General features: G+C 38.8%; 2 protein-coding genes across 10 annotated transcripts in view; both read left to right on the top strand.

The window, feature by feature from the left end:
- LOC119730093 (neurogenic locus notch homolog protein 1-like) overlaps nucleotides 1–14,356 on the top strand; it is a 72,145-nt gene extending 57,789 nt beyond the window's left edge. The window contains exons 43-51 of the mRNA XM_038202876.1: nucleotides 1,089–1,211; nucleotides 2,354–2,497; nucleotides 3,725–3,832; nucleotides 4,964–5,077; nucleotides 6,869–6,976; nucleotides 7,991–8,110; nucleotides 9,428–9,535; nucleotides 10,261–10,374; nucleotides 13,357–14,356. Coding sequence (XP_038058804.1) covers nucleotides 1,089–1,211; nucleotides 2,354–2,497; nucleotides 3,725–3,832; nucleotides 4,964–5,077; nucleotides 6,869–6,976; nucleotides 7,991–8,110; nucleotides 9,428–9,535; nucleotides 10,261–10,374; nucleotides 13,357–13,520 — 1,103 coding nt within the window. The 3' untranslated portion in view covers nucleotides 13,521–14,356. The remainder of the gene's footprint in view (nucleotides 1–1,088; nucleotides 1,212–2,353; nucleotides 2,498–3,724; nucleotides 3,833–4,963; nucleotides 5,078–6,868; nucleotides 6,977–7,990; nucleotides 8,111–9,427; nucleotides 9,536–10,260; nucleotides 10,375–13,356) is intronic.
- A 4,152-nt stretch (nucleotides 14,357–18,508) lies between these two features.
- The window catches only part of LOC119730485 (fibropellin-1-like), a 31,534-nt gene continuing 22,064 nt past the window's right edge, over nucleotides 18,509–27,978 (top strand). For 4 of the 9 annotated variants that reach the window (XM_038203427.1, XM_038203429.1, XM_038203428.1 and 1 more), the window contains exons 1-4: nucleotides 18,513–19,006; nucleotides 23,869–24,085; nucleotides 24,346–24,425; nucleotides 26,965–27,081. In XM_038203427.1, coding sequence (XP_038059355.1) covers nucleotides 18,781–19,006; nucleotides 23,869–24,085; nucleotides 24,346–24,425; nucleotides 26,965–27,081 — 640 coding nt within the window. In that variant the 5' untranslated portion in view covers nucleotides 18,513–18,780. Of the gene's footprint in view, nucleotides 19,007–23,868; nucleotides 24,086–24,345; nucleotides 24,426–26,964; nucleotides 27,082–27,978 lie in introns of all 9 variants that reach the window. The other 5 variants (XM_038203431.1, XM_038203432.1, XM_038203426.1 and 2 more) reach the window with 4 other exon arrangements.

The raw sequence follows: 27,978 nt of genomic DNA, 5'->3' as shown, positions 1-27,978 counted from the left end.
AACTCCTCATTCCATTGCATAGAATATCTTTGGACACCTTGTGAGTGCAGACATATTGATTGTGGTATATCTTGAATGGTATTTTACCAGTGGGGCCACTGGGGTGTAACCCGAGAGTATGGGCTCCGTGCACAAGTACCCCAACAACGGCCAGAAAAGGAGAGCTAGGGGGGATTAGTCTGGGAGACCATCACAAGTTAAATTTAAACGTATTCGCGCGCCGACGACACCTGATGCTCACGTGCGAAGACGCTATGGCTTAAGTTTGAGCACATTCTGGATAAAAAGTCGTGCGTACTCGCGCGCGAACCAGTACAGTACGCACATGCGGTGTCAAAAGTGGTTAAAACGCGCCCTCTTTTGTTGGCGCACGGAGCCCATAAGGGTATAAGTATAGGCTAAGTTGAAAAGTTTGAAGAAAAAAAATCTCAACAGAAAAGGATATGCCTGTTTACTGGCATATACATGGTAATGCTCATTTACTGACTGTGAGTTTTTCTTTTTTGGGGCACATACAGATGTGCATAAAGCTTTTCAAAAAACTGCACACAATTTCAAACTTTCCGTAGGTTTGTGCACAATTATGGATTCAATACTAGAGCGCCTATGAACTCCTCATTCCATTGCATAGAATAACTTTGGACACTTTCTCAGCGCACTTTTGTTGAGCAGGTTACATTGCATACTGATTGTTAGCTCTCAATGAAACAAAGTTATGGAATTTATGGAATTTACGGAATTTTAAACACGACCACCATTTTTAAGTTCTGTCTACGAATCACAAAAAAGGTGTGCATTCTTTCAGCAAAATGAAAACAATTCACACACATCCCTACGGTGACTTGTTTTTGTTTTGCTGAAAGAACACTTGCCTTTTTGTGATCCCTGGACAGAACTTTAAAACAGTTCCGTAACATAAAAATTACGTGACTGATTTGAATGATTTTTGTACTAAAAGAAAGCTTATGAATTGGGCTTTCATATCTTAGATTTTTAAAGTGCTACATGCAGAACTTCACTAAAACAATGGTCCCGATATCTGGGTGTTTTTTTTACTCACCTGTATTTCCCTTCCTGTTTCCCCACAGCTACTGCCTGCAGACCTACCAATCCTTGCCAGAATGGAGGAAACTGTTCCCTGGTCCCAGGAGCACCTGATCAGTTTACTTGTCTCTGTCCACCACAGTACGAAGGGGAAAATTGTGAGACAGGTAGGCAGACTTGTTGGTTGTTCTTTAAACTCAACAAAGTTCAAGTGAAATATCAACATACTCTTTCTCTCTCTTTATATTATTTCTTGATTGTGATCATCATTTTGAGTGGCACTTGGTCTTGTGGTTGGCGATTTTCATTATAAAATAGACATTTTTTTTTGTTTGCGCAGGATCAGTGAAATCAAACTCAGTGTATTGAAAGACATATTTCGATTTGCAAGTTTGTACATTTGTCTTAGTGAAACAGCTGCTTATATTGATAAAGAATGTGTTATTGATGATGAAAACTTTTTGTTCTTCTGAAACTAGGATATGCTTATGCACATAAGAAATTTCCATTGTTATATTTCGTTTAAAATGTGTGTTACTGGTAAATAAATGAACTCGGCATCATATAGGTTAAGTTATATTAGTAATTTATGGGTGAGTAACCATCCAGGACCAATTGCACATTATATGGGACTTTTTATTTTGGTTTTTTTTTCCCATAATTCCCCTCAATCTAATCGTTCATACCATGCGTATAACATTTATTCATAAATACCTAAGACAGTTTACCAATTCCCATTGGTTGAGAGCCTGTCACGTGGCCGATTTTAAACAGTTGATAAAATATGGCTGGCTGGTCTTAAACACTTTTCAAGTGTCACATGAAATTTTTACTTCTATGAAATCCGGTGCCAGCACTGTTTTATTGGTTGAACCTTCACAATCCTCACGTAGGCATGCGCAATACTACCAGTGAATCTGTTTTTTTTTAGTCCTAAATTCACACCAACTGGTACAGCTGCATTCTGCACCAAATTGTGCAGTACGTGGCACGCGCACTGAACTCCATATAAGGACATTTTTAGTACAACTTGGAGAGACACATAAACGTACATGTAGCTAGTGGGGTGTTTAAAAAAACATGAAGTAAAATTGTCGAACAAAATCGTTCGAAATTTATAATTTTTTACTTTATCAGCATCCAGGCTCCCGGCCGGTTTAAAACGTAATTGTTTAAAACCGGCCAAGCACATAAATTATTCCCTTAATGATAGCATGGTACTGCTATTCTGGCCTTGGCATTCACACACATAATGTCTGAAAAGATGTGAATACAAACCTTGTACTTTCCATGTTTTGTTTTGTTTCAGAGATTGGCATGTGCCCAGATATGTACTGCCAGAATGGTGGGACGTGCGCGGTCATGACCATCCCTCAACCACCAGGTGCCACACCCATGTACAATTACACTTGTACTTGTCCAATCACCCACACTGGTGATCAGTGTGAAATGGGTAAGACTATTTTCTTCTCAGTGTTTACCAGAGTGAAAACAAATATGCAAGGTGGCATATTGGGCAGAAGTTGTTTGCATGAATGTTGAAGGCTGTAATTTCAAAGAGGACACTCGTTAAAAAGGTACAGATGCTGCTCTTTTAAGACATTTAATCCTCATTCTTGCTTTTGTGCAGACCATGCAAGCTGGCGGTAGCGTTAACTGTGGCACTGACTGACATTGCCATTATACTGCAGGGTATCTTGAAAAAAAAACCGAACCTTCAAAGTGTCCTCTTTTCACAGCTTTAAAAAAATACATCGCAAATATTTTATACATATTTAGAGAGTATAATCCATTGGCGTTTCAACAACGTAAAACTTTTTCCATTCAGGTGAATATTTATTGAGTTATGGCCAATTGAAAACAAGTACCACCTTTTGATTTTGTCCACGGCGACTGACATTTTGACTGTCGCAATAAGGACAAGGACCGAAACTTGCATTTGTGAAAAAAGGCTACCAAGTAGAGGGCAGAGACAAAGCAGCACAGTAAACATCTAAGAAGCTAATAGTTAACAAATTCTTTTCAGTACTGCCATTACTTCCAGAAGGATAAAAAGACCATTGTTGCGAAAAAATTAGTAATAAAATGAACAAAATAAATAGAAAGAGATTAAAACATTAAAGAAAGCAAAACTACCCTCACCCCAAATCCATTGAATAATCAGCAGATTGAATAATCAGCACTTAATTTGAATTGGCCATTGCTACGTAAATATTTACCCAATTGGAAAGATTTGTTGGTTGTTGAAAAGCTAATGGATTATACTCTCTAAATATGTATACATATTTGCGATGAATTTTTTGTAAAGCTGTGAAAAAGAAGACGCTTTTGAGGTTTCAGGTGTTTTTTGTGAGACTCCCTATATATTGTGCTCAAAATCTGAGAATTTGCATATCTTTACGTGATGAGGAAGTGAGCTGGTGGTAAAAATTTAATCAGGGCAGCAAACTTTGAACAGGGCGGCATAAGATATTGTCAGGCAGCCTGCCCTTCTAAAATTCCTCTTTTTTTCTGGATGACACAATTGGAGGTTTCTTCATTAAATACAAGGCTTTTGAATGAATTCTTGTTAGTGTGGTACTGCAGGTTTGTAACTAAAAGTGAGTCATTAGCATTGTATTACCGTGCATATGGGTGAAAGAATAACAACAAATTGATGGATACATCGAACGTTTGCCAGATCGCTGTGATGGATACTGCCTGAATGGAGGAACGTGCACTGTGAGCTTCACGGGTGAGGCTATCTGCAACTGTGCAATGGGATACTTCGGAACACAATGCCAACAAAGTAAGTTCTGTTCAGTCATATGACTGGTTTTACTTGTGCGCTGTTTTGTTTTCAGAAAAGTTCACTTTAGTTTAAAGAAAACTTAGTACAGCATTGGGTGTTTGCCTTTCACCAACGTTATTTCTTACACTTGCTATACTCAGTGCGGTCTGAGAGCTTGCAAGAAAAATTCATGAGCTTACTTTGGGCGGGACTCAAATCTATGACATAGAAGCACTGCATAGTCTATAGACCACTACCAAAACTGACATGTTAAAGTCCCTCTAGCTAGGCCTAAATCTTCCTTTTTTGGGGGGTAAATCGGATAATTTTAAACACTGAGGTTATTTGCAGAACTTGAACGTCCATACAAAAGGCTGGTCTGGAGCATTCTGCAGGTTGTGGGTTCGAGTCCAGCCTGGGTTTATGGTACGTGTGCCCTTGGGCAAGGCACTTTGTTACTCTCCACCCAGTGGAGAGAAGCAATGAGTACCTGTGAGGGCAGAGGTGGTTATTGTGGTTGATTTAAGCTACTTTGCGCCGAAATGGCAACATCGAGCTGTAATACTCTCAAGGGAGCTGAGATGGTATTTGGAATGTTTCATTGTCCCAATGAGCAGGGTAATAATGATGTAGCGCCTTGAGCACCAATAATGGTGGATACGTGCGCTCTACATATATTATTTTTATTATTATTATTATTATTACTATTAAGACATGTACCCCTAAACTGTGAGAGGGACAGATTCTAAGATGCATATTATACGCACATTGAAGTAAGTAAGTCTGTCCCGAGCCAACGTGGCTCATCAGGCTGGCGTTTATCTCCGGTTTCAGTAGCATGAAACGACTGAGAATATTTCTACTCCCCCTGGATGGGATGCTAGTCCATCGCAGGTTACTCCCCAGCTAATGCCGGTACCCATTTATACTCCTGGGTGGAGAGGGGCAAGTGGGGGTGAAGTACGCACATTGAGATCAAACTTAATTGTGTGAACTTTAAGTGCCATACGCATGGAAACCAATGCGTGCATGCAGTGCGCTCAAAGAATTCTCCGTCAGTAATATTGATTTGGCACAATGTTGGCGTCGGTCTTGACTTTCCCTCCAATCACTCATGCTTTGATGAAGTTTTGTTTTGATCTCGCTCAGCTGTGACTACCTGCACCGACACGCGGTGCCAGAATGGAGGCACCTGCAGAGAACTGAATGGAGGTGTTGAGTGCCAGTGCCCCCTAGCAATCACTGGGATGTTCTGCGAGAGAGGTAACTAAAACCTTTAATTCATCTGAAAAATTAGCGAGATTTTGGATTTGTGGGAGGTTGGATTGATTACCAGGGATGTAGTCGAGTCCATCACAACACCTCAAGTCCAGTCACAAGTACATCACAAGTCCTTTAACCAGTCCAGTCACAGGTAATGCTTGAATAGTTTGTGAAATTGACTTAGGACTGGAGGACTTGTGATGGACTTGCAGGGACTTGTGATGGACTTGACTACATCCCTGTTTAAAAGAACACCAAACCCTACGGGTTCTCACAAGATGATGTGGACACATATCCATCCATGGCCACTTTTGCTGTTTTTATGTGCGTACATATTAAAACGAAAGAAAGTCTGATTGCCATATTTTTTTTAGGTAGCCTATGCAAAACATTTATTTGGAAGTGGATAGACTTGGGAAAAAACCCTTGCATTTTTTTATCTGGAGAAAAATAATAATACAAATAATATAACCCCAAAATATACCATTAGGGAGACAATCCCATAGACATGTGCACAAATAATAATCTGACTTTCCTGACCCCCAACCCCAATTTCCCTCATCCTACCCCCACGAATTTTGGTATTTTTACTAATTGGACCATGAGCAATCGATCTAGCCTATTTGCGACAAGCAAAATTTTGCCTCTAAAAAGGAGCTGAGGCATTAGGGAGACATTGAAATGTCTCCCTAATTCCACATGTCTCCCAAAGGTAAACCTCCCACGCAAAAGAGTCTGCCAAATGGTATAAGTTGTGATTGTTTTCGTAATAATATTAATAATGATAATAATAATTACCCTTGATTGGACATTTGGGAGACCATGACATCCCCATAGACTTGTGCACAAAATTTTTCAAACTTAAATGTGCCCTAACCCAATTTTCCCCTGTCCTTTTTCCACGATTTCGGTCTGTTTACTAATTAGACCACGAGCAACAAAAATGGTCTAATTGCGACGGTAAAATTTTGCCTCAAAAGGGGGGCTGTGACATTAGGGAGACATGAAAATGTCTCCCATCGTGCAAAGAAATTACGATAACGTGTCTCCTTAATGGTACCATTACATGTATAATGTGGTGCTTATACAGCGCTTTATGTCGAAGGTCTCAAAGCGCTTCACAATTATTACCCCTGATTATCAGGCCATGAGACCAATTTTTGCAGCAGCACATTCTGGTCTCTGCCTTAATTCACAGGTACCCATTTATACTCCTGGGTGGAGAGAGGCAATTGTAGTAAAGTGTCTTGCCCAAGAACACAAGTACCATGTTCCCCGTCAGGGTTTGAACCCACGTGCCAAGGCACACGAGTTGAACACCGTAACCATAAGCCATTTGCGAGTAAACCTATACCATTTGGGATTTACATTTGAAAAACATCTGGTACACTGACTTGCTCAAAATGCTTGGCACTTTTTAACTTTGAATTCTCCAGAACAAAGACACTGTTGTTGCTAATCACATGATTCGGGGCAAGCTTTTGCATAGTTACGTAAGAGACGCTCAGCACCAAAGCATTGTTCACAGTGAGTGAGAATGGCACAAAGACACAGACCATGTCGCAGCTGGGTGTTGCTAGCATAAGGCTTGCCTGAATCACGTGATATAGTAACAGTCTCTTTGGTCAGGAGAATATAAAGTTAAAACGTGCAAAGCATTGGATTAAGTCAGCGTTCCAGATTTTATTCAAATTTAACCCGCAAATGGCTTATTGGACCACAAGCGCTTCTTGTGGTTTTTTTTTTTTTCATTATGAAATCTGTTTGCTTTTGATGTATTTCTGCACCTAGTTCCTTGTTCACTCATCACTTGTCTAAATGGAGGCACCTGCTCTGATACTGAGGGCCTGGGATCCTGCACATGTGCATCTGGATTTAGGGGGCCGCTGTGTGCCACAAGTAAGTATCAGTACACATATAAAGCCAACGTGGTTTTAAGGGAAGGAATGTAAAATTGCTGGTGGTGAGATGTTAGATGATAAGAAATCATCTGCATTCCAACACCAAGGAGGGACCAGTAACTTGACACTCCTTCCCTAAATAAACCCTGCTGTATAAATTTGCTCTGATACACACCCTTGTAGGTTTTGATGGGCTCTAGAGAGGGCGCTGTGTAGCACGAAGTACAAAGTACACACGTTTTATTCTGAATGTGCACAAAGCCATATAGTGTCTTCGCTTGAGCTTCGGGTGCCGTCGGCAGTGCGTTCTTATTGACTTATCGCGGTAGAATCGTGTCAGCGCAGCTTGTGAAATATTGTCCAATGACATGATATACAAATGGACGCGGAATGCACAAAATCTGAGACAAACAAAACTTAAGTGTACAAAAACTCCATAGGGTTGTCCAAGGGGCGTGGCTAACTTACAAACAGCGGTAAGTCAAATTGTCTCCCCCATGGTCTCCCTGAAATCTCTCATTCTTACCGTTGAGGGGGTACTTGTGCAAGGAGCCCGTTGCGCCTCACTTGTAGGTTTATTGAAGATTATTTCAACAAAAACAAAAAAATGATGGATCAGGTAGAGACTTCCTACACGCCATACACTAATGCATGGTTTATGGCCGGTACCTTGGTGGGACTGACCAAATGTAAATTTGTTCATTTTGCTATGTTGCCTGTCCTTCAAATATTAAAGGGCACTCTCCAAATTTCACCAATAGAGAACCACTGCCATATAATGATGAATTAATGCATTGTTATTTGTGTTGAAATAAATACAAGTAAACCCATCATTATTCCTGCAAATAAAGTCAAAACTTAAATTTTGTACTGATTTGCTCACGGATTTTGACTTTTTTGACCAAAAAAAAAGTACTTCTGTATTATTTCAAAATGTGTGAATTGTAGTTTTTGTCTTGTAAGGTCAGTTTTTGGACTGCCTTTACGGCTTTCAATCTTACCCCTCTTGCAGACATTGACGAGTGTGCCAGTGTTCAGTGTCTCAACGGTGGAACCTGTCTTGATCTCAACAACAACTATTTGTGCGAATGTGCTGACACGTACACAGGTCGACACTGTGAAAACCGGACCGGTAAGAACTACAAATATCCATGCTGTTGAAAATGTTATCAAATTAAAAAAGAAACTTGTATCAAGGGATGTAATCGTGGATATTGGGGAAGACGAAGTATGATGAAGTTATAAGTCTGCATCCATGGTCCGTACTGTGAATGGATTTTTTTTTAAACAGGATAAATTTCCTGTTTTCTATGCCAGTATACAAATATATTGAGTGGCTCATCGTGGAATGGGAGGAATATTATCGCAAGGTAAAAATCTGGACTTTTCCATTTCACGAGGCAAAGCGGAGTGAACTGGAAAAGTCCAGATTTTACCAAACGATAATATTCCTCCCATTTCACAATTTAAAGCCACTCAATATTTGTTTTATATAACTGACAAATAGATCCCTGTCATTTGATATTTGAACTTTTATTTCAATACAAAATTGGTAGAAAATGTATTGCTGTCTTTTGAACCACCCCTTCACGAAAATTTTGAAACCAACACTGTAGCGTCGGCTCTTTGGAATAATTCACGCTACTCGCAGCGCTGAACGCGCACACCAGCATGTTGCACACAAATACCGCGTCATGGAACAAGAATGATGTTGAATAGTATTTCCCATTCCCCATGGGCGAATGGGACTTTTTGAGCCCCGGCATGAATGGGAACAATATTGAATGTCACGTGATGTGAGTTCCACCAATCAAATGACAAGGATCTGTATGTCGGTTATATTATTTCAAACATTGCTACACTCATTTTAGTTTTCAGTGTATAGGGCTCTCGCACAACCCAGCCTACATCTGGGTATTGAAAAGTCAGCGTCACCACTGTAGTATATAAAGATCATGTAAAGTGGACTGCACAGTAAGTTTTGGCAAGCTGTGATGGATGGCAGAAACAGTGGGAAAAAAACACAGAGCCAACACCAAGTACTGGTACATAAGCTCTTCAACCAAATGCAGTCTCATGGGCTCTGTGCGCCAACAAAAGAGGGCGTGTTTTACCTCTTTTGAGAGCTCCGTGGACGGGACACACAGTGTGCGCGTAGTGTACTTTACTGGTTCGCGTGCGCGAAGTAGGCACGACTTCCTGAATGTGCAAAAGCTATTAGCCACCGCGTTTTCGCGTCATGCAGGCGTCATCGGCGCGCGAATAAATTCGAATGCAACTTGGGTTGGTCTCAGAGACTAATCCCCACCTCTAATAACTTAGGATACATTTGAAAACGTAGTGGATGGATCGGGAACCAGTGTAGGTCACCCCCAACTCTCCTTGTCTGGCTGTTGATGGGGTACTTGTGCACAGAGAGCCCATAATGTCATCACCCTTGTTATTGCAGATGTGTGCGGTACCTTGGACGGCAGATGCAAAAATGGAGCAGTATGTGATATGCCAAACAACATGTGTCTCTGCCTGCCAGGCTGGGAAGGAGTTCTCTGTGACAACGGTAATCATTGAAAGCAGCAATTTCCGTCTGCTCCTATAGCTTACATTATTTCAGACCTACATAAGGCCCCCAAAAAAACTCTCCGGTTTCTGGTATGCGCGCGCGTCGCCGTAGCCATGCGCGTCGGCAAAATGAAAAAGTTTTTTTTTTCAATCAAAGATGATGTCTCAAAACCGCCAAACTCACTGGTTTGACTAGAATCCTGCTGCTGCACAACTTTAATGTGTTTTTAGATAAGGTTATGATCGAGAATAAGCTTTATGTGGCCTCTCTGGACTCCCACATATTTGCACTAGGTTTAGTTGGGCACCATTTGCAGTCATCAGTCGACATTTAAAGCAAAAAAAAAAAAACGGTTAAAAAAAAAAAGCTGCGTCGCCGCACCACTTTTTGGGCAAGCTCCATACCAGAAACCGGAGACTTTTTTTTGGCCTAATGTAACACATCCATGTTTCCATGTCCATCGCGTCAGTTCAAAATTACGCGGTTCGGTAAAATACATGCGTGTGCCGGGCACACACGCATCACCGAGAGTCAGTTTGTGGTGACGATACATTGACAGTTTGTGAAGATAAAGTGTCTATACCGGAGTTGCTTCAGTTAAATAAATTGATTTTAAGCAAATTCCATCTTAGCACTGAGGGTTTTCTGTGCGCATAAAGTCCAACAGTGCTAAAAAAAAAATGCAGAAAACTGAAATATTATGCATTGCTTTTTTTTTCCAGATATAAACGAGTGTGCTTCCAATCCTTGCGAGAACGGTGGGGTTTGCGTCAATCGCAACAACAAGTTTCAGTGTGCCTGCAAGCAGTTTTACACTGGAGTCAAGTGTGAAATGTGTACGTACTTTTTTCCCTTTCCGTTAGATGAGAGCAAGAGCATTTGTTTTGGCAAAGTACATTCCTTCCCCGCTGCCTTCTTCTATGGTTACGTTTGTCAGCTTGTGCTTTGTGTCAATGCAGTTCTTGTAGTCATAGCTCTAAAACCAAAAGATCTATTTTTTTGCCGTTTGCAGTTTTGGAAAATGTTTGACTTCTACCTGAATTTTGGAATGAATGGTAAAAGTTTGTCTTAAAAAAACCGGCAAATATAGTTTTGTTTCTGGGTCAAAGTCAACTTTTTTGTGATTGCATTCTTGGAAAGTTTCTTGAAATACTTTCGTCTTTACTGTTGAAATTGTTTCCAAAAAAATGTATTCATAAACATTATTTGCCAAAACAATATCTTTCATAATCAAAGTCAGTTTTTTGTTGATAGCATTTTTGGAAAGTTTTGAAAATTATAAAAAATTTGTACTGAATTTTTTTTCACTTTTCAGATTTTTTTTTCATTCCAAAATATAAAAAGGCAAAAAAGGGGGCTCTAGACACACAGTTTTACAGCCCTAGGCTTCCTGTGCGGTGGCATAATGCGTGGTCTACACTTACAGTGTTGTCGGTTGCTTAGTGTGCATTTTGATTTCTGTCTTCAATAGGAGTACGACAACATTTGTTCCCAAACACCTACCTTAACCCACCCTCCCCTTCCCAGTATATCTCCTCTGCGCCCCAAAGCCCTGCCCCTGTACTCCATCCCTCCGTCCCTCCGTCCCTCTGTCCCTCTTCCCCGTCCTTATCGAGAGGCAAGTTTTTGCTCCCGCATGGCACACACTCCACGCCTGCTTCTGCTGGGTTGAGCTCGTCTTCGGCTCAGGAAGCTGATATAGTTTATTGCTGCATGCCGTAAATGGGCAGTATTGGTTTTGTTTCTCCTCTCCCTACCTGGGCTCTTTCCTCAGATTCCTTCTCTCAACCCCCCTCCCCACACCCCCTAAATTCCTCACTATAATCCTCCCCCTTAAATTCCTCATTATAATCCTCCAAAGACTTTGTCCTGCTCCTTCATAATTTACCTAATTTTGTTGTGGCAAATGCTTAAGAATCTCTGAAATCTGACAAAGTTAATATGTCGGTGAAGGGAAAACCCCATCATTAAGTGATCTTTCACAAAACGATCAAATCTCAAGTCTTAAAGGTAGAGTACATCGTTTGCAGCTGTCCAAAAATAACTGACCAAATTATTGTGAAAACGCTTACTTGGTTTAAATATAATAATGGCACTAATCTCCCTGTGATTTTTTTTCCTTCTGGCATGCTGTCATTTTGAAGGAAACAATAAAAGAGGGTCATTTCCAAAGATGAGTCAAGTGACACATTTTTGGAAATTTCCTTTAGTAGTTGGATTGTAATTGGGCGAATCCGTGAATGGGTGTGTGCAAGCATTGACACAACACACAGGCGCAATGTTGCTATTATTAGATAATATATAAAATGCACCCGCTGTTGCTCTTGAATGCTACTTTGCACGCAATCAATCAAGCACATTAGATGTAGTTTGAGTTGCAAAACTTTGGAAGGTTTTCTTCCAATTTCCTTTTGAAGCATATGTCTTTGCATTTGAATGATTAGAAAAGAGCTGTTGAATTTCATTGTTGTTTCTCTATTAGGCCAAGAAGCTGCCATTTCCAAATCTACACGCCTCTTCCTATGCCCTATTCTGAATCCCTGAATCTAACTTTTATGAAGTAAGGCCAAGTAAAAAAAAAAAAAAAAAGTTTCTTGTCCCTGCCCGCTTCCTTTTTCCAAAGTGCCTTTTTAAAATTATTTTTTTAAACTTATACCTTTGCAATATAATTTTGCCTTTTTGTTTGTTTTCAACAAAATTGCTGCTATGTAGATAGGGTTACGTCTCCTTTGGACACAATTTCGTATACGCAAAAGAGTTGAGAAAATGGAAGAATCCATCTGTCATCTTGAAAAGTCTGTCATCTTGGAAAGAAAAAGAAAGGAAAAAACGCCCGCCTCCTTCATATTTTCGAAAAGCCTGGACGAGAAACAACATCTTCTTTTTTTACTCGGCCTTATTTGTTGAACTGCTTTGTATTATAAAGTTTGTCCTAATGGACAAAACTAAAGGAGAATTCCTAAATATTTTTACTTCGCTTCAGCAAAGAAGTGTCACATATTCAATAAAGCAAATCACTTGGATTTCTTTACTGTCAAATTTCTTGATTAGCCCGAAGAGAAAACATTTTCAATTCTTTATTTCTCTAACCAACTAATTACAAATAAAAAACTGAACACTCATATCAAATAAGTAGCTGCAACCTACCATGGGAAAACTTGAATTTTTTCATATAACATTTTTTTAGACACAGTAAAGATGCCTTTACGTGAGACAACAAAATCAATGGTTTTACATTCAGTGGACATTAAAAAGCTTTAAAACAAAATTTGGAACCTTTTGGTCTGGTGCGAAATGACGGTCTTGGTTTGGCTTCAAGTGAGGCCATCAGCCTGGGGGTTTGGTCGGTATCAAATGAGGGGAAATGCTCATTGTGAGTTTTGGCAAGGTATGCACCCCTGTAGTTGGAAAATATGTGATAGCATTGCAGCGGTGGCAGCTTTTTGGGTGCTATCACTTTATAAGAAAATGGTGGCCAAAACATGCTTGTTACCACATATAGCTTATTCAGTAACAAGCATATTTGCGGCCATTTTGAAAAAAAAATATAAAAAGTGATAACACCCCAAATGCCTCTGCTCACACTGCAAAGCTTTCACACATTTTCCAACTCTAGATGTGCATACCTTGCCAAAAATCGCTATGAGCACACCCCCTTTTGATCACTTGATACCGTTGGCCCAATTTTTGGACCGAAACTGATAGTCTACATCTTGGTGCAATTTGGCGTGAGTGAAATTGTTGATGACTTGACACTGCATTGTGATATCTGAGTATTGTATAAATACCCATTACCAATTTTTTGTATCCGCATACAGCCGAGAACGACGTTAATAATGCTGCACAGGCCGGAGCCCTCCTGGAGCCCTGGTGGATAGCGCTCATCTGCCTGATTGGTGTTCTGTTCATCATCTTCCTCTTCATTGTCATCTGCACCATGAATCGCAGCAACGACGACGACCTAAGGAAAACAATCATCTAGTCTCACTCTCTCATCCGCTCCTGAAAATCCAGAGTGATTACTTGACTCTTCATCATCTTCCTCTTCATTGTCATCTGCACCATGAATCGCAGCAACGACGACGACCTAAGGAAAACAATCATCTAGTCTCACTCTCTCATCCCCTCCTGAAAATCCAGAGTGATTACTTGACTCTTCGTCATCTTCCTCTTCATTGTCATCTGCACCATGAATCGCAGCAACGACGACGACCTAAGGAAAACAATCATCGAGTCTGACTCTCTCCCCTCCTGAAAATCCAGAGTGATTACTTGACTCTTTGTCATCTTCCTCTTCATTGTCATCTGCACCATGAATCGCAGCAACGACGACGACCTAAGGAAAACAATCATCTAGTCTCACTCTCGGCTGAAAATCCAGAGCAATTACCTGACTAAAGGCCGGTTCATACTCCACGCAAATGCCAATTCGAAGTGAATTCGATGCGATGAAACATTAGCTGCGAAATTGGCCAGAACTGTTTTCAAGTTTTGCAAATACACGTACTTTGTTGTGAAGTCATCACAAGTTCGCGTTCGAGTTTGCTTTTCAGCCAAGTATGAACCGGCCTTGATGTCACTTGTTGAGATTTGAATTGAACCAATACAGTATCACATCACCATTATAGTAGAATCCCACTGCAATGAACACTGTGTTCTGAACATTTGGTAATAATAAACATAGCCTTTGGCTCTCAAATTTAACTACAGTACTTTTTAATTAAGAACATTGGCCGCAGCCATTGCTCTCATTGTGTTCTTATAGCGTCGTTTTACTGTAAGATTGTTATCTGCAGAGTAGTATTATTAAAAGAGATTCAAAAACCAATTTATAGTTTTTAAAGTAGTTGATAACTGCAATCATGCCTTGCGCATAAATACCACTGGCTTTCTGTCAGCTTCATAACAGGATTTTTAAATACCAATAAAATAAAGTTTTCTGGGTGTGGCTGTTTTTCTATAAATTACATGGCTATGGTTGAAATACTGCAAGATTAAGCTTTCTAGTAATGCCATTTTGAAAATGTTGTGCATTTGCTTGGTGACTGAAATGCTGGCTGTCAAGTATTCCTACTCGCCCTACTTTTTCCTAGTTTATTTGTTTTGCCTTACTCCCACTTTTCCTACTTTTTTTTTGAAATTCCTACTTTTTCCCTACTTTGTTTTGTACCACAACTCAAAAAAATGAAATATTATTGAATATTTTTCACAACAGTGTTACACACTGTCATATATAGATCACATAATGAAGGGCTTGGGCGCAGGAGTACTGCAACTGTACTTCCAAGAGCTTAGTTGAGGATGGAGCCAGCAAAAGCTCGACTTTTATCCTGATTTTGTCCTCCAAAGTTCTACTTTTGTCCTGTTTTTTTTTTTTGTGAAAATTTTTGATCCTACTGTTTTCCTACGTTTTCACCTGGGTCTGCTTGAAAGCCTAGAAATATTTTACAGTAAATTTAGCACGAAGACAATGTAATTTAATTTCAAAATTTTATATAAGTGAGAAATTTTAAGGTACGCTTAGAGGGCACGCTTTATTGATATTGACAAAATGAATTTATTGTCGGAACTTTTTAACTGCTAAAGCAGATATATATGTCTATGCAAATTACAATCTTTTGTATATCAAGATGAAATTAGATATTATAAACATTGGAATATGAAACGTTTTGTGTATTATAGGGTGTAAAATATGAATTTTCAAAAGTAGGATATTTTGTATTACACATGATCTTTTTCATTGTACTTACCGTGGATATTTTACTTCAATTTCAAACTAATATTTTCTGTATTTACTGCAGGAGGATGATTCTAACTACATAAAATGATAGAGGACTTACTTTTTCAATGGCTCTACATTAAGAGTACTATGGGCTGCTTCAAGCAAAAAATTAAGGATACTTTTGGTAACTGTATATGAATGAAATTAATCCGTTTGGTCGTTTAGGGATACTTTTTTGATGAATATGAAAAAAATGAAGCAAACAATTTATGTTGAATGTTGAATAAATATTGATCTGTGGAATTTCAAAAACAGTATTTGTATAACCAAAAGATTCTGGTATTTTGTTGGCCGTATGGGCATTATGATTCATTCCTCCTGCTGTCTGAACAGTCACAGACAGTAAAAAAAAAAGACAGTTAAAAAAAACAAAAAAACAAAGCAATCCTCTTCCCTGTCGTGCCAGTCTGTATTCACAACAGTTAGATCATTTTCAAACAAGCACTGCGACTAGTCAATTTCAGGCAGAATTACAGAATGTATGTTAGCATAGGAGCAGGGTTAATGTTATTTTTCTTGGATCTCTTAAATCCAAATACTTTTTTTGTTCTGTGGAGTTTCTTTTGATCTACCTGTGCAGTTACTTTGTATGCAAAAGGTAATGTAGAATTTGATACATTAATGATGCTTCGGTTGTTCCTTGTGATTTTAATTGCTATAAATGCTTGATTAGTTATATGATAGCATGTGCTTTTAGGACAATCTTTCGCTTAATATTATGTAGGAAAATGGATTCTCAGTTTATAATGTTGAATATTCTTTCAACAATGCGTCTTTCCAGATATTAAAAATACAATGTCTTTCATATTGCTATTTTTTTGTAATAAATGCTGTAAGGGTAATTTGATAGAAAATAAAATGAAGGTATTGTTTTATCAACATTTTTAACGAGTATACTGGCAAATTATATTGAATTCACATTGGTCAGAAATGTTCTGTAACATCCTATAGCATGCACTATCGTTTATCGGTTGTCCTTACACCGGCAACAATCGCCTAAATTTAGTTTATCCACATAATGGATTAATGCAAATGGAATAGTCCAAAGCCAACATTTTTGGAATTTTCTCGTGAACTGGGCAATATACAGGTTGAGTCAAAATAAAGGAGACCCATTTTTATTTTTTTTTTTAAAGAAGTTCAGCACGAAGCACTTTTCAATTCTAGGATGTGAAAGCCCAATTCATAAGCTATCTTTTAGTAAAAGAATAATTCATATCACTCTCCTACTTTTCTAGGGGTGCAAACTTATGTTCCCCAATACCGATGTTCCCCGAAATCCGTACCCTGACCCTAAATCCCAAGGATTTCGGGGAACATCGGTATTGGAAAACATATGGGGAGCATCGGGTGGACCCCCTTTTCTAGTTATGGTCTTTTTATAAACACAAATACATTTTTGAAATTTGGTCCACGGATCACAATAACGGTAGGAAGTGACAATGTTAGGTACGGCTTATAAGAAATTTTGTGGCGTAAACCCTTTTGGGGTTATTTAAATAACTGTGCTGACGTCCAAAGTATCCACTCGCTCTCATGGGCGTAGCGAGGGGGAGGGGGGGGGGCAAGGGGGCACTTGCCCCCCCCCCCCCCGGAAAAGCAAAAAGAAAAGGAAAAAACGAAAAAAAGAAAAGAAAAAAAAAGTAAAGAAAAAGAGGCGCGAAGACAAAGTGGTGTAAATTTAATGAGGGGGGGGGGGGCAAAATGTCCCTGCCCCCCTCTAAAACTGATAAATCGAGAATGTGTTGAGAAATACAAGCATTTTTTGGCAAATTTTTTTTTTGCCCCCCCCCTAGAAAAAATCCTGGCGACGCCCATGCTCGCTCTTCAATAATCACAAACTGACAGGGGAGATCAGTCTTGCCCTGTGTATACAAACCGACTTCAGTCAATTTTCTTATTGCGGGAAAAGAGATTACATCACAAGACAAGTCCTCGCTGACGGGTTTTTGGGTCTTTTTGCTGAGGCCTATGGCAAACGTCGACCTTCCTATGTTGAGGTATAGCGTTTAGTTTTCTGTGGTCTAGGCGTGCGACTTTGCCTTGTATCAGTTGAATTCCTCGTTTTTACTTCACAAAACGTATGCCATTAAACAAAAAAGGAAACACAAAGTCTTGCAAAGCTTGGAACTTTCCCCGTTTTTTGATACGTCCCAGTTAATTGCATGCCATGCATGCCGATCTTTCGCATTAATGCGTGAAAATTAGTTGTATTGGAAGTCGAAGCATGATCTCGTTTACAAAATGGATAATTCAGTACACTAAAAAAATGTTGTGAAATGTTCATTTTCTGCTGAAACTAAGTAGACTTTGTTGTAACGAAAAGACCATTAATTGGTGGAATTTATTGTAAAAGCTGCCGCACTGCTAATAAGAAAATGATGACCAAAGAGATATAAACAGTGAATTTGATCAGTGGAGTCTGATGTAAATACTTGTGGTGGAAATAAATCAGAAATTTGCACCCGGTTTTGGGAGTCCAAAAGGTCAGTAAATACCCTGAAATTCAAACATATTTTAGTAAAACAAATTCAATCAATACCTTTCCATTAAACCAGTAAATTGTCCCCCTTTTTTCCAGTGTTTGTAAACCTGAAATTAATTGACGACACTCTCAAGGAATTGTTACTCTTTCCCACCAGTCGATTCCCCAATGTAGGAAGGCTATCGGCAAAGGAGGATAACGTTTCCCTTTTTTCAATAGCAAATAAATAACCTTTTTTCTTCCATTTATGAGTATGAATCATTTCTATTTTTTTTTGTGTAAAACAACGCCCAAAAATGTGGGGGTTTTTGTTCCATTTAAACAAAACAAGGTTAAAGTATAAGACCAAGTTTGATGCCAATGACTCACCCCAAATTCCAGCATTGTCCACCCAATTGAAAAAAAAACCCTCCTACGTATTTGTTCATTCAGGCGTTCGGGCCCATGGACAGAAAAAAATTCTATTTTTTTCCCCTTGGCTCAACAACAGCATACTTTGGTATCAGCTAGTGCTTTGCTCGGTTGATATTTACTGAAGAGAAAGACATTTATTGTGTGGGGATTTGCATCATAAATTCCCTCTTTTGTGTTCGTGGAGCGAACCGAAACTGTCCCCATACTGCTCTGTGTCAACTTGGGCGGTAAACGTCACAGTGCCAAAAATGAAAGTGTGCACTCATGCGTAACCATGGAGCGAACTGGTATCCGGTACTAGTGGTACACTTCATCAATACACTACACCTGTTATCACATCTAGGCGTTTTCTGTCATCTCGGTCGCCAGAAATTGAAACCTGAAAACGTCGATTTTTTTCACATTTAGAAGTGGACAAAAGTGAACATTGTATCCAAAAGCTGACAGAACTAACACGTTCTGACGTTCTTCGACCAGAAGGAGAATATAACAAGAGATAGGTGGGACGGAAACTTGGTGGAAATAAGTGCGAGAAGTTTTGTTTTTCCGTGGATTATAAAAATGGCCGTCAGGGAAGTTTTCACTTCCGTGTTGGTGGTGCTGACCGTGTTTTTGGCGAGTCGTGACGGGGCGTGGGGCCGCCCATCCGGGGCACCGACAGCCGCTTGTACGACGCTCACACCCGGACATCTTAACAATGGTCAACCCATCTCTGCTCAAGCTTTTGCTAGCCCCTATGTTATTAAAGTTCAGCCAACGAAATACACTCCTGGGCAACCTGTCACGGGTAAGTTTAATTAGTATACGTAATTGTACATGACTTTTTAACAAATGAGCTAATTTTGAACTTTGAAGTAAGTTTTCTTTTATCAAGGCAAAGGTTACTCCAAGAACTATGACAGGCTCCACTACATAGTTCTAGGAGTAGGCAAAGGTTTCAGGAATATGAAAAGGATACAGTATTTTGATGCCATTAATTTGGTAAAATCTTGACCTTTACCTCAGTGATACACGTATTTTTACAAAACATGAACTTTAGAGACATTTCCAATTTTGGTAAAAAAATGAATTTAATTTGTAAATAAAAAACATTGGAAGTTTCGAGTAAGGTGACATTTTGTTCAGTTTGAGGAAAGTTTTTGTTCTTTTTTTTACTTAATATCTTTTGTGAGTGAGATTTTTCGTAAGTTACGGTTTAATTTTCTCTGATATTTGGACTATTCTGAATTTTAGAAAATGACCTAGGATATTGTCATTGGTTGTGTTTTGGGACTTATACATTGTAGGCCTACTTAGTGGGTAGAAAAGGAGTATCTAAATGCCACTTTTTATATAGTCCTAAAGGAATTGTTGGACAATCATTGCAAATATGATTCATGTAAAATGAAAAACCTTTGAATTTGCAAAAAAATTTTTTTTTTTAAATTTCTGGGTTTTTTTTTATTTGAAAATGTAGTGTCAAAGTCTGAGTCCACAATTGTGCTTTTTGAGGTGATTCTTTTGATTTTTGTTTTTTGTATAATTAGGGTTTTTTATAGAGAAAAGTATAAAATGGGAAACTCTTAGGCAAAATAAAAAAAAAACATGTTTAGCGTCCTGCCTCTTTGACAAAAAGGAAGGAGGAGGCCCTTTTTTTTTTTTTTTCTTTTCAAAATGGCCGCCCGACACATTTTTCAAGACAACGCGGGCGGGCTATTTTTCAAGATGGTTACCAGCTTTTTTCAAAATGGCCGCCACTTGGACTCATTGACTATTTCCACAGCTTTATACATGGTATAAAAGTCTAAAAATATGATTTCTTTGGTCAGAGATCGTTAAAATTTATCAATTTTTGTCTTTAAAAAAAAAAAAAAAAAAAAAGAAAAAAAAAAGAAGGCGGCCTCTAAAAAGGAAGCGGGCGGGGACGCTAAACATGTTTTTTTTTTTACTTCGCCTTATGTGCTGTAAAAATGATCACAAACTTCCAAGAAGCATATTTTTGAAAAAAAAGTCCCCTTCAAACAATAAACCTTGAAGGGGAATATTTTATTTTTGTTTCAATGTCAAAAACAGTCTGCTTTTGACATAACATCACATTTGTTTGTGATATTTTTTAAAAACACCTTAAGACTTAAAAAAAAAGATGGGCCTAAATACAAAGGGGGACCAGGTCAAAAAAGACATTTGGAATAAAGTTTGGTCTGGTCTTGTTTTCAACATGTTCTTGAAAAATCTCAAAATTACCAGTTGCCAAAAAAGAACAAAACATGATTAAAAAAATATGTATCAATGCCAGTTTTCAGGGTTTTTTTTACTTGAAAAACAAAAGAAAAATGCATACTGCAGGGTTAAAAGTATTGAATTGAATTAATAAAGTGTAACTTAGTTAATTGAATGCTTGGTCAGATTGATGGTTTTGATTTTAAAATTTTGAATTGGAAAATATATTGGAAACGGGACTTTAAACAGAACTGTTTTGTGAGTTGTTGCTTAAACCACCTTCAATCTATCAAATGAAAAACATGTTTGTGGTCAATTCATTATTGGATAGTAGCTAGAAATCCATACATGTGTTGAAAAAGGATTAGTGCTATTGATCGTTGGGCCAAGGTGAGTTCAGAAGGATTTAGAGCTGGTGAAATAAATGACTGAAAGTGCGAATGGTCCATTGTTGTTGGTTCAAAACGTGCCAGCTGAATTTGGTGCTAAAACGCATGTTTGAGATTTGTTTGTAACATGTCAAATGCAGGCTTAAAACTGAAGAGATTTCATTGGTTGATGTACGCTGTGATTCCTCTTCCGTGGGGGGTACTCATTGGCTGGTTGCACAGTTCAGGGAAGAAAACTGTTTTTTAAGTAAAAAAAGGTTACACTCTAAATTGAAGCTGTTTTAAAAAAATATCAATTTGCTGTGTGTGTGAAGATTTATAAAAGCTGTTTGAATTATCAATGGAGAGAGGTGATTCCAGTTTTAAAATTTTACATTTGATAGAATCAGTGAATTTAAAATAATGCGAAGTCATGTGAAATATAGGCTACATAAAATGTACTTGTCTACGATACCTTTCTTTTTTTTTTTACAAAGGTGGAATTCAGTGCATTATTTTTAGCTGCGGGATAGCAGCTCAACAAATCACTGTGTCTCTGCGTTAGTTAGTAACAAACGTTGACACTGTCTATTGCTCTACATATTTTCACCGATTTCAACCAAACTTTGTCAAAAGTATCAGTAGCCCAGTCTTAACATGTCACATGACCAAGCTGGAGTCAAAGGTCATCATGGGATCACTGGGGTCATAAAGCCGATTTAAAAAAAAATCAAAACACTTCTCCAGTTGCATAAATTACATGTACGTATATATCGCACAGTCACGTGACTCATGCATGAACACGAATTCAATGGCCTGCAGCTTCCACGATCCGATCGAGCTTGTTTGTGATTCAATGGTTGTACATGTAGTGGGTGTTGGTTTCGGGTGACTTTTACAAAAGGTACATGTTGGCCTATACATATTGTCCCTTTCATTTTGTAAGCGGCCATGCATGCATGAATTCTTGTTGAATTGTACAATGTACATGTACATGCACATATTTCACAAATTGTGCCTGGTTTAACAGATGGAAAAACTATGCATTTTTATTAATTTAACCCAAACAGAACTCCACCCATCAAACCCCAACAGCATGTTTTGTTGGAATCTGTCGGGATGGGTACAGTACCCCTAAACACTAAACTGACAGTCTTTTACATTGGGTTGGCACACCTCCAGAAACTAAGTCAGAAATATCCAGTTTCTCATGGTGTTGGAATTTGCCAGAATGGGTATGGTTCGTAGTAAATCATGCTAGGGAGTAAGGGTTAATGTTGTTGGGGAAGTGAGATACCGGTACTACCAGTTATTTAATGTGACTCTTTTTGTTATGCAGGTGATAATATTTTGAACAAATTTGTATTTGAATGGGTATGAATAATGTATTATTGGCACATACATGTAGGCGTTGCCTGTTGTGTTTTGTGCAAATAACCTCACGGTTGCGTAACTTGTTGAGTTTATGTTCCTCTACATGCATCATATACAGGAACATAAACCTACATTCCTACCATTTCTAAATCTTCTCATTAGGCCAAAAAAAAAAATAAGTCGGTCTCTGGTCAGCGCTCGCGTCGATTTTAATCATGCGCGTCAATCTTTTTTTTTTTCCAAAATGTTCCGCAACAGCTCCAACAGCGCCCTCTATTGCCGCACCTCCTCAATTTTTTTTTACCAAAGAGCACCAAGGAATGGGAAATTGCACCAAGGCAAATGATCGAGACAACCAAGGCAAATTATGGAGGACACCAATGTACATGAGGACACCAAAAAAGCAAAATAGTACCCCACCTTGGCTGTACAATCCAAGCTTGAAAAAAAAAAAAAAAAGCCGCGTCACCGCGTCAATTCCGGAACTTTGGTCTGACCAGAGACCGAATATTTTTTTTTTTTGGCCTTATATTAAAGTTTCCAGTGTTTTGCTTCTACTTGCACAAGGACAATTTCATAGCTACATGTACATCAATTACTCTTTTGGCACTCTTGTACTGTCATTGTTTTGTAGCTTTTTATCAATTAATTGATTTTACCAAACCTGGTTTATTTTTATGAATCAGCTTATATAAGAGAAAAAAAATTAACATTCACAAATTTGAACATGTCTTACATTTATTTGACATGTCAAAAATTTGGCACACTTTCCATTCATTGTTTCCTAACACAAAGTATCAGTTTTGTTCGTGCTGTGTTTATGTTAACACACTGAAGGATGTGCAAATTAGGGTTAAAATTTAGCTTGAAAAGGAAACTTTAAAGTTTCTTCCCACAAACGTTTACTACTTTACTCAACGCATTTAGATTTTTGATCAAATAATGAGCTTCCTCTTTTAGATCTAGTGTATTCACATATTAGCACAAAGTGATAAGGACTTTTGGGATGGACTTTCAATTTTTTGGTCTCGTGTTCCTGTTTTTGCTTGCCCAAGAGGGGTAGCCCAGTGTCCTCTCTGTACCCATCTAACTGACTACTGTTACAACTGATAATGTAGTAATCAACGCATAATGTATCACCAACCGATAATGTTACACAAATTGACCGATACTGTATCACTAACCGATAATGTAACAGAAATTGACCGATAGTGTAGTAAAAATGTACTACACTATGAGTCGATTGTTGTTACATATTATTGGTCTTAACTGATAATGTAACAAATATTGACTGATAGTGTAGTAACATTTACTACACTATCGGTCAATTTCTGTTACATTATTGGTTAGTGATACAGTATCAGTCAATTTGTGTGACATTATCGGTTGGTGATACATTATCAGTTGGTTACTACGTTATCAGTTGTAACAACTACCACCAATTGTGACTTAGACTTGGTGTACACGAGGATGAAAAGAGCCATGCATGCAGGCAGTGCTATTGTTTATGATTAGCCAGGAATGCCAATGATGGGACTATATTCAGCCTATTTTGTAGACTACATGTAGATGCGCAAAAAGACTAGTCACTAATCTGAATCAGTTGAATAGAATTTTGTGCACTCTGGTCTAGGACCAGCTTTAGCACCAGGCTTGTCTAGTTTTTTCTTTTCTGTACCTTAATGTTTTTAATTTCTTTTGTTGTCAGTGACCATTGAAAGTTCCTTCAGCTTCCGAGGAATACTCTTGCAAGCTCGAAGTGGTGACACACCAGTTGGTACTTGGCAAGCCCCTATTGGTTATCAGCTTCTTCAGTGCACCAATCCAGGAGACTCCCTGACCCACACAAGCATGGATTTAAAGGCAGGCGGTGCCCAGTTTACGTGGACTCCACCCAATTCTGCCACAGGAATTATCAAAATAATGTACGTTCAACTTGTTCAAAAGCAAGTTTTTAACAAGCTGAAATCCATTTTGGATACAGTCAGAACAGAAAATCTTTCTCGTTTTTCTTCATTTTTGAAAACAAACCTTAAAATAGAAAACAAAAGTGTTGTTAAAAAAATGTTTATAATGAAATCTTGCATTCATTTTACAGTGCTTAAGTCCTTAAAAAACAAACTTGTTATCCTGTTGAGATTGTTGCTGGTATTGATTTTTGTCGCTTTTTTTAAATTTCTTGTAGGGGAACAATTGCCCTCCAAAAGGAAATTTTTTGGACTGGACACGTTGCGGCCATTTCACCAGCATCTGGAGTTCCAACAGGTAATAATTGTGTCCATCATTGCATATCTCCAATATGTATAGCATGCAGGCACACTAGAAATAATATGCATATGTTTTTCAAGATTCCTACCTTGTTTGCTTTTCTCTTTTACTGCAAAAAAAAATGAAAGAGGATGACTTTATATCACTGTCCATAATAGTCCACTTTGAACAGCAGCCCGATAAATTCACACTCAAACCAAACTCTACTAAATATTTTGTCATTTCTAAATCTCCCCACCACATAATTAATTAAAGGCCCTGGTGTTTTGCTTCATGTACTTGTGCAAGGACAATTCCATAGCTGCATGTACAAGTTTCCATTACTCTTTTGGCACTCTTGATACCGTCATTGTTTTGTAGCTTTTTATCAATTGAGTTTAGGCCCCCCCAAAAAATATTCGGTCTCTGGTCAGACCAAAGTTCCGGAATTGACGCGGCCACGCGGCTTTTTCCTTTTTTTTTTCCTTTTTTTTTTCTTCTTCAAGCTTGGATTGTACATTGTACAGACAAGGTGGGGTACTATTTTGCTTTTTTTGTGTCCTCATGTACATTGGTGTCCTCCATAATTTGCCTTGGTGCTTTCGATCATTTTCCTTGGTGCAATTTCCCTCTCCTTGGTGCTCTTTGGTAAAACAAATTGAGGAGGTGCAGAAATAGAGGGCGATGTTGGAGCTACCGCGGAACATTTTGGAAAAAAAATAAGATTGACGCGCATGATTAAAATCGACGCGCGCGCTGACCAGAGACCGACTTATTATTTTTTTTGGCCTTACCTAACTTTTTTTTTTTTACAAATCTTGTAAGACAAAAATTTAACATTTGCTTATTTGAACATGACATTGTTTGAATAAATTATATTACATTGATTTGACATACTATATCAAAACTTGCCACAATTTCAATTCAAAGTTTCCTAAAACAAAAGATACCAGTTTATGTTCTGTTTATATAACACACTGAAGGGTAGGTGTAAAATAGGGTTAAAATTCAAAAGGAACCTTTTGGTTGAACAGTAAATGGAGAAAATACTGTTCTAAAGTGGCCCCAGTGTCTAGCACCCCATCCCTCCCTCCAATTTTTTTTGTTTGTGCAGAGGACGGGTCTGGTTTCCAGACCCGTCCTCTGCAAAATGGGAACATTTCTAGATCCGTAGCTCCCCTATGTATTGGAAGTTGTCAAACTACTTTGCCTTGGGAACTAGTGTAGTTTGTCAGTCATCTTCCAATATTGAGGGAAGCTATATGTAATATGTGTATGTAATATTGTCTATTATCCACCTGAAATAACCATGTTGTACATGTATTTGTTTGATTACACCAGTATTATCGAGTTACATGTACACAACAATTTTCTCAGCAACACTTGTAGGGTATGAGCTGCCATCTTTTCATGAGCTAGGATGATAATTGATATTCGTGCGTGTGCATGCAATACCCCCCGTGCAATAGTTCAACAATTGCATGCTAAGGAGAGCAAACTTGTGTAGTAGACTATCGTACACTTAACCCATGCGATAGTCGACTGCGCTTATTTATCAACCTTGTGCATGAATCCTCGCCTGTGTTCTGGGTAAAAAGCAAAACTATAGCGACCGACACGTGATGGTGAATGGACCAGTGGCAGAACCAGAGGGGGCGCAGCCAGCACATGCCCCCCCCCCTATTTTTCACATTTTGAAAACAAATATTTTCTAGGCATGGCTTGTCCTTTTTTCCCATGCTTCTTCTGCCGTCCATTGGTTATTTAATTGTGTCCAATACAGAAATGTTCACCCACATGAGCAAATGTATGCCCCGCTTGTATTATTATTATTATTTATTTATTTCTTATTTTAACTGGGAAGCCCATTCAGTGGAATCCACTGATCTCCCATGGGGCCCAGTAAAGAGAAGACAATGTGAAGAAATTACAGTTTTAGATGTGGGAGGAAAAGCCCAGTAGAGTATTATGTTTGGGTTTCGCTTCCATTTTGAGGTTGGAGGGAAATCTCTTTACAAAAATACCAATATTAAACCTCACGCACTAAAGTCCGACATGCCTGCACGCGCGTATGATGCGCGTGGAAGGAAAAAGCAGCGTGGCATTGGTGAGGAGCACGAGTTAATTTGCCCACGTGCGCACTGGGCAGAGCTTACTGGATCAGTCCATTCCAGGGCGAAAGGGACCGGGAATCGCCTCAGATTGCCCAACAGAGCATCTAGAATCAAAAATTTCACGGGGCCCTTAAGCGGGCCCCAGACCCCAAGCCTTAAAAGGCCTTTGCGCTCTGCGCTCGCATTCGTTCTCGAAGCAGTATGACCCAATGGCGTACCCCCCGTCTGAAAAGATCCTGGATCCGCGCCTGCCCCCCCCCCCTTTTGTGCAAATGCTGGATCTGCCACTGAGTAACAATTTATATTATTTCCTAAAGTGCCTAAAAACTGAACATACCCGTTTAACTATGACGAACAGCTGTCAAACTTTCTGGTCCAGCTTAACATACAATGTAGCAAGATCACTCTTAAAATACAGTATTTATAACCAAATTTTATTGCAGCTGATTGTGCAAGTGAGCCTTGTGTCAATGGGCTGTGTTTCCAAGGGAGTCCTGGCGTGCATTTCTGTTCATGTGACTCGGGATTTGAAGGACCTACTTGTAGTAGTCAAATATACAGTAAGTACATTGCACACTTTTATGACAAGAAACCGATCACTGTATTTTGTCAGTGTTTGTCTAAATGACAGTAAGACAGTTTGTCAAATCATTTTCAGATGACCAAACTAGTTATTGAACTACATGTAGATCAACTTTCCCAGAAAAAAAGAGCCTCAATTTGTTTGCCATGAAATCTATCTTACATGCAACCTTAATCAAGTTTTAAACTTTATTTTTTATTTTTTTATGTTTCATTAACATTAAACATTTGCATTCATAAATACCTACAGTTTACCCATTCTAATTGGTTGAGAGCCCGTCATGTGGCCGGTTTTAAATGGTTGATATGAGACTGGCTAGCTGGTCTTAAACGCTTTTCCAGTGTCACATGGACTCCTATGAAATCCGGTGCCTTTTACCGTTTTGTTGGTGGAACATTCACAATATACTACAAGTGAGTCAGTATTTAGTCCTAAATTCACAATTCATGCACAGCTGTGCTCTGCGCCACATCGCGCAGTACGCCACATCGCGCAGTACGCCACATCGCGCAGTACGCCACATCGCGCAGTACGCACGATGCAGGTGCCAATCTCCGTATAAGGAGTTGTTTAAGACTAGGAACGTACCATAAAATAGCTAGAGGGGTGTTTAAAAAAACATAAAGTAAACTTTTGAACAAAATCTTAGACGGAAAAGGTATTTATGAATGGGAATAAGTATGTGCTTGGCCAGTATTAAACACACACTATGTTTAATACTAGTTGGAGTCTGGATGCTAAAAATTACCCTCAACTTTGGCTCGGGAAATTATCACCCATCCAGACTCGACCAGTATTAAACATAATGTTTAAAAAGGCCAAGCACACAGGACCGACACACAAAGGGACTACAACAGATCCTTTGTGTCCTAGC

Source organism: Patiria miniata, unplaced genomic scaffold (genome assembly GCF_015706575.1).
Source record: "Patiria miniata isolate m_02_andy unplaced genomic scaffold, ASM1570657v1 HiC_scaffold_22, whole genome shotgun sequence".
In the NCBI taxonomy this organism is placed as follows: domain Eukaryota; kingdom Metazoa; phylum Echinodermata; class Asteroidea; order Valvatida; family Asterinidae; genus Patiria; species Patiria miniata.
Note: the sequence above shows the minus strand (reverse complement) of the source record. Positions and strands in the feature narration are given on the sequence as shown.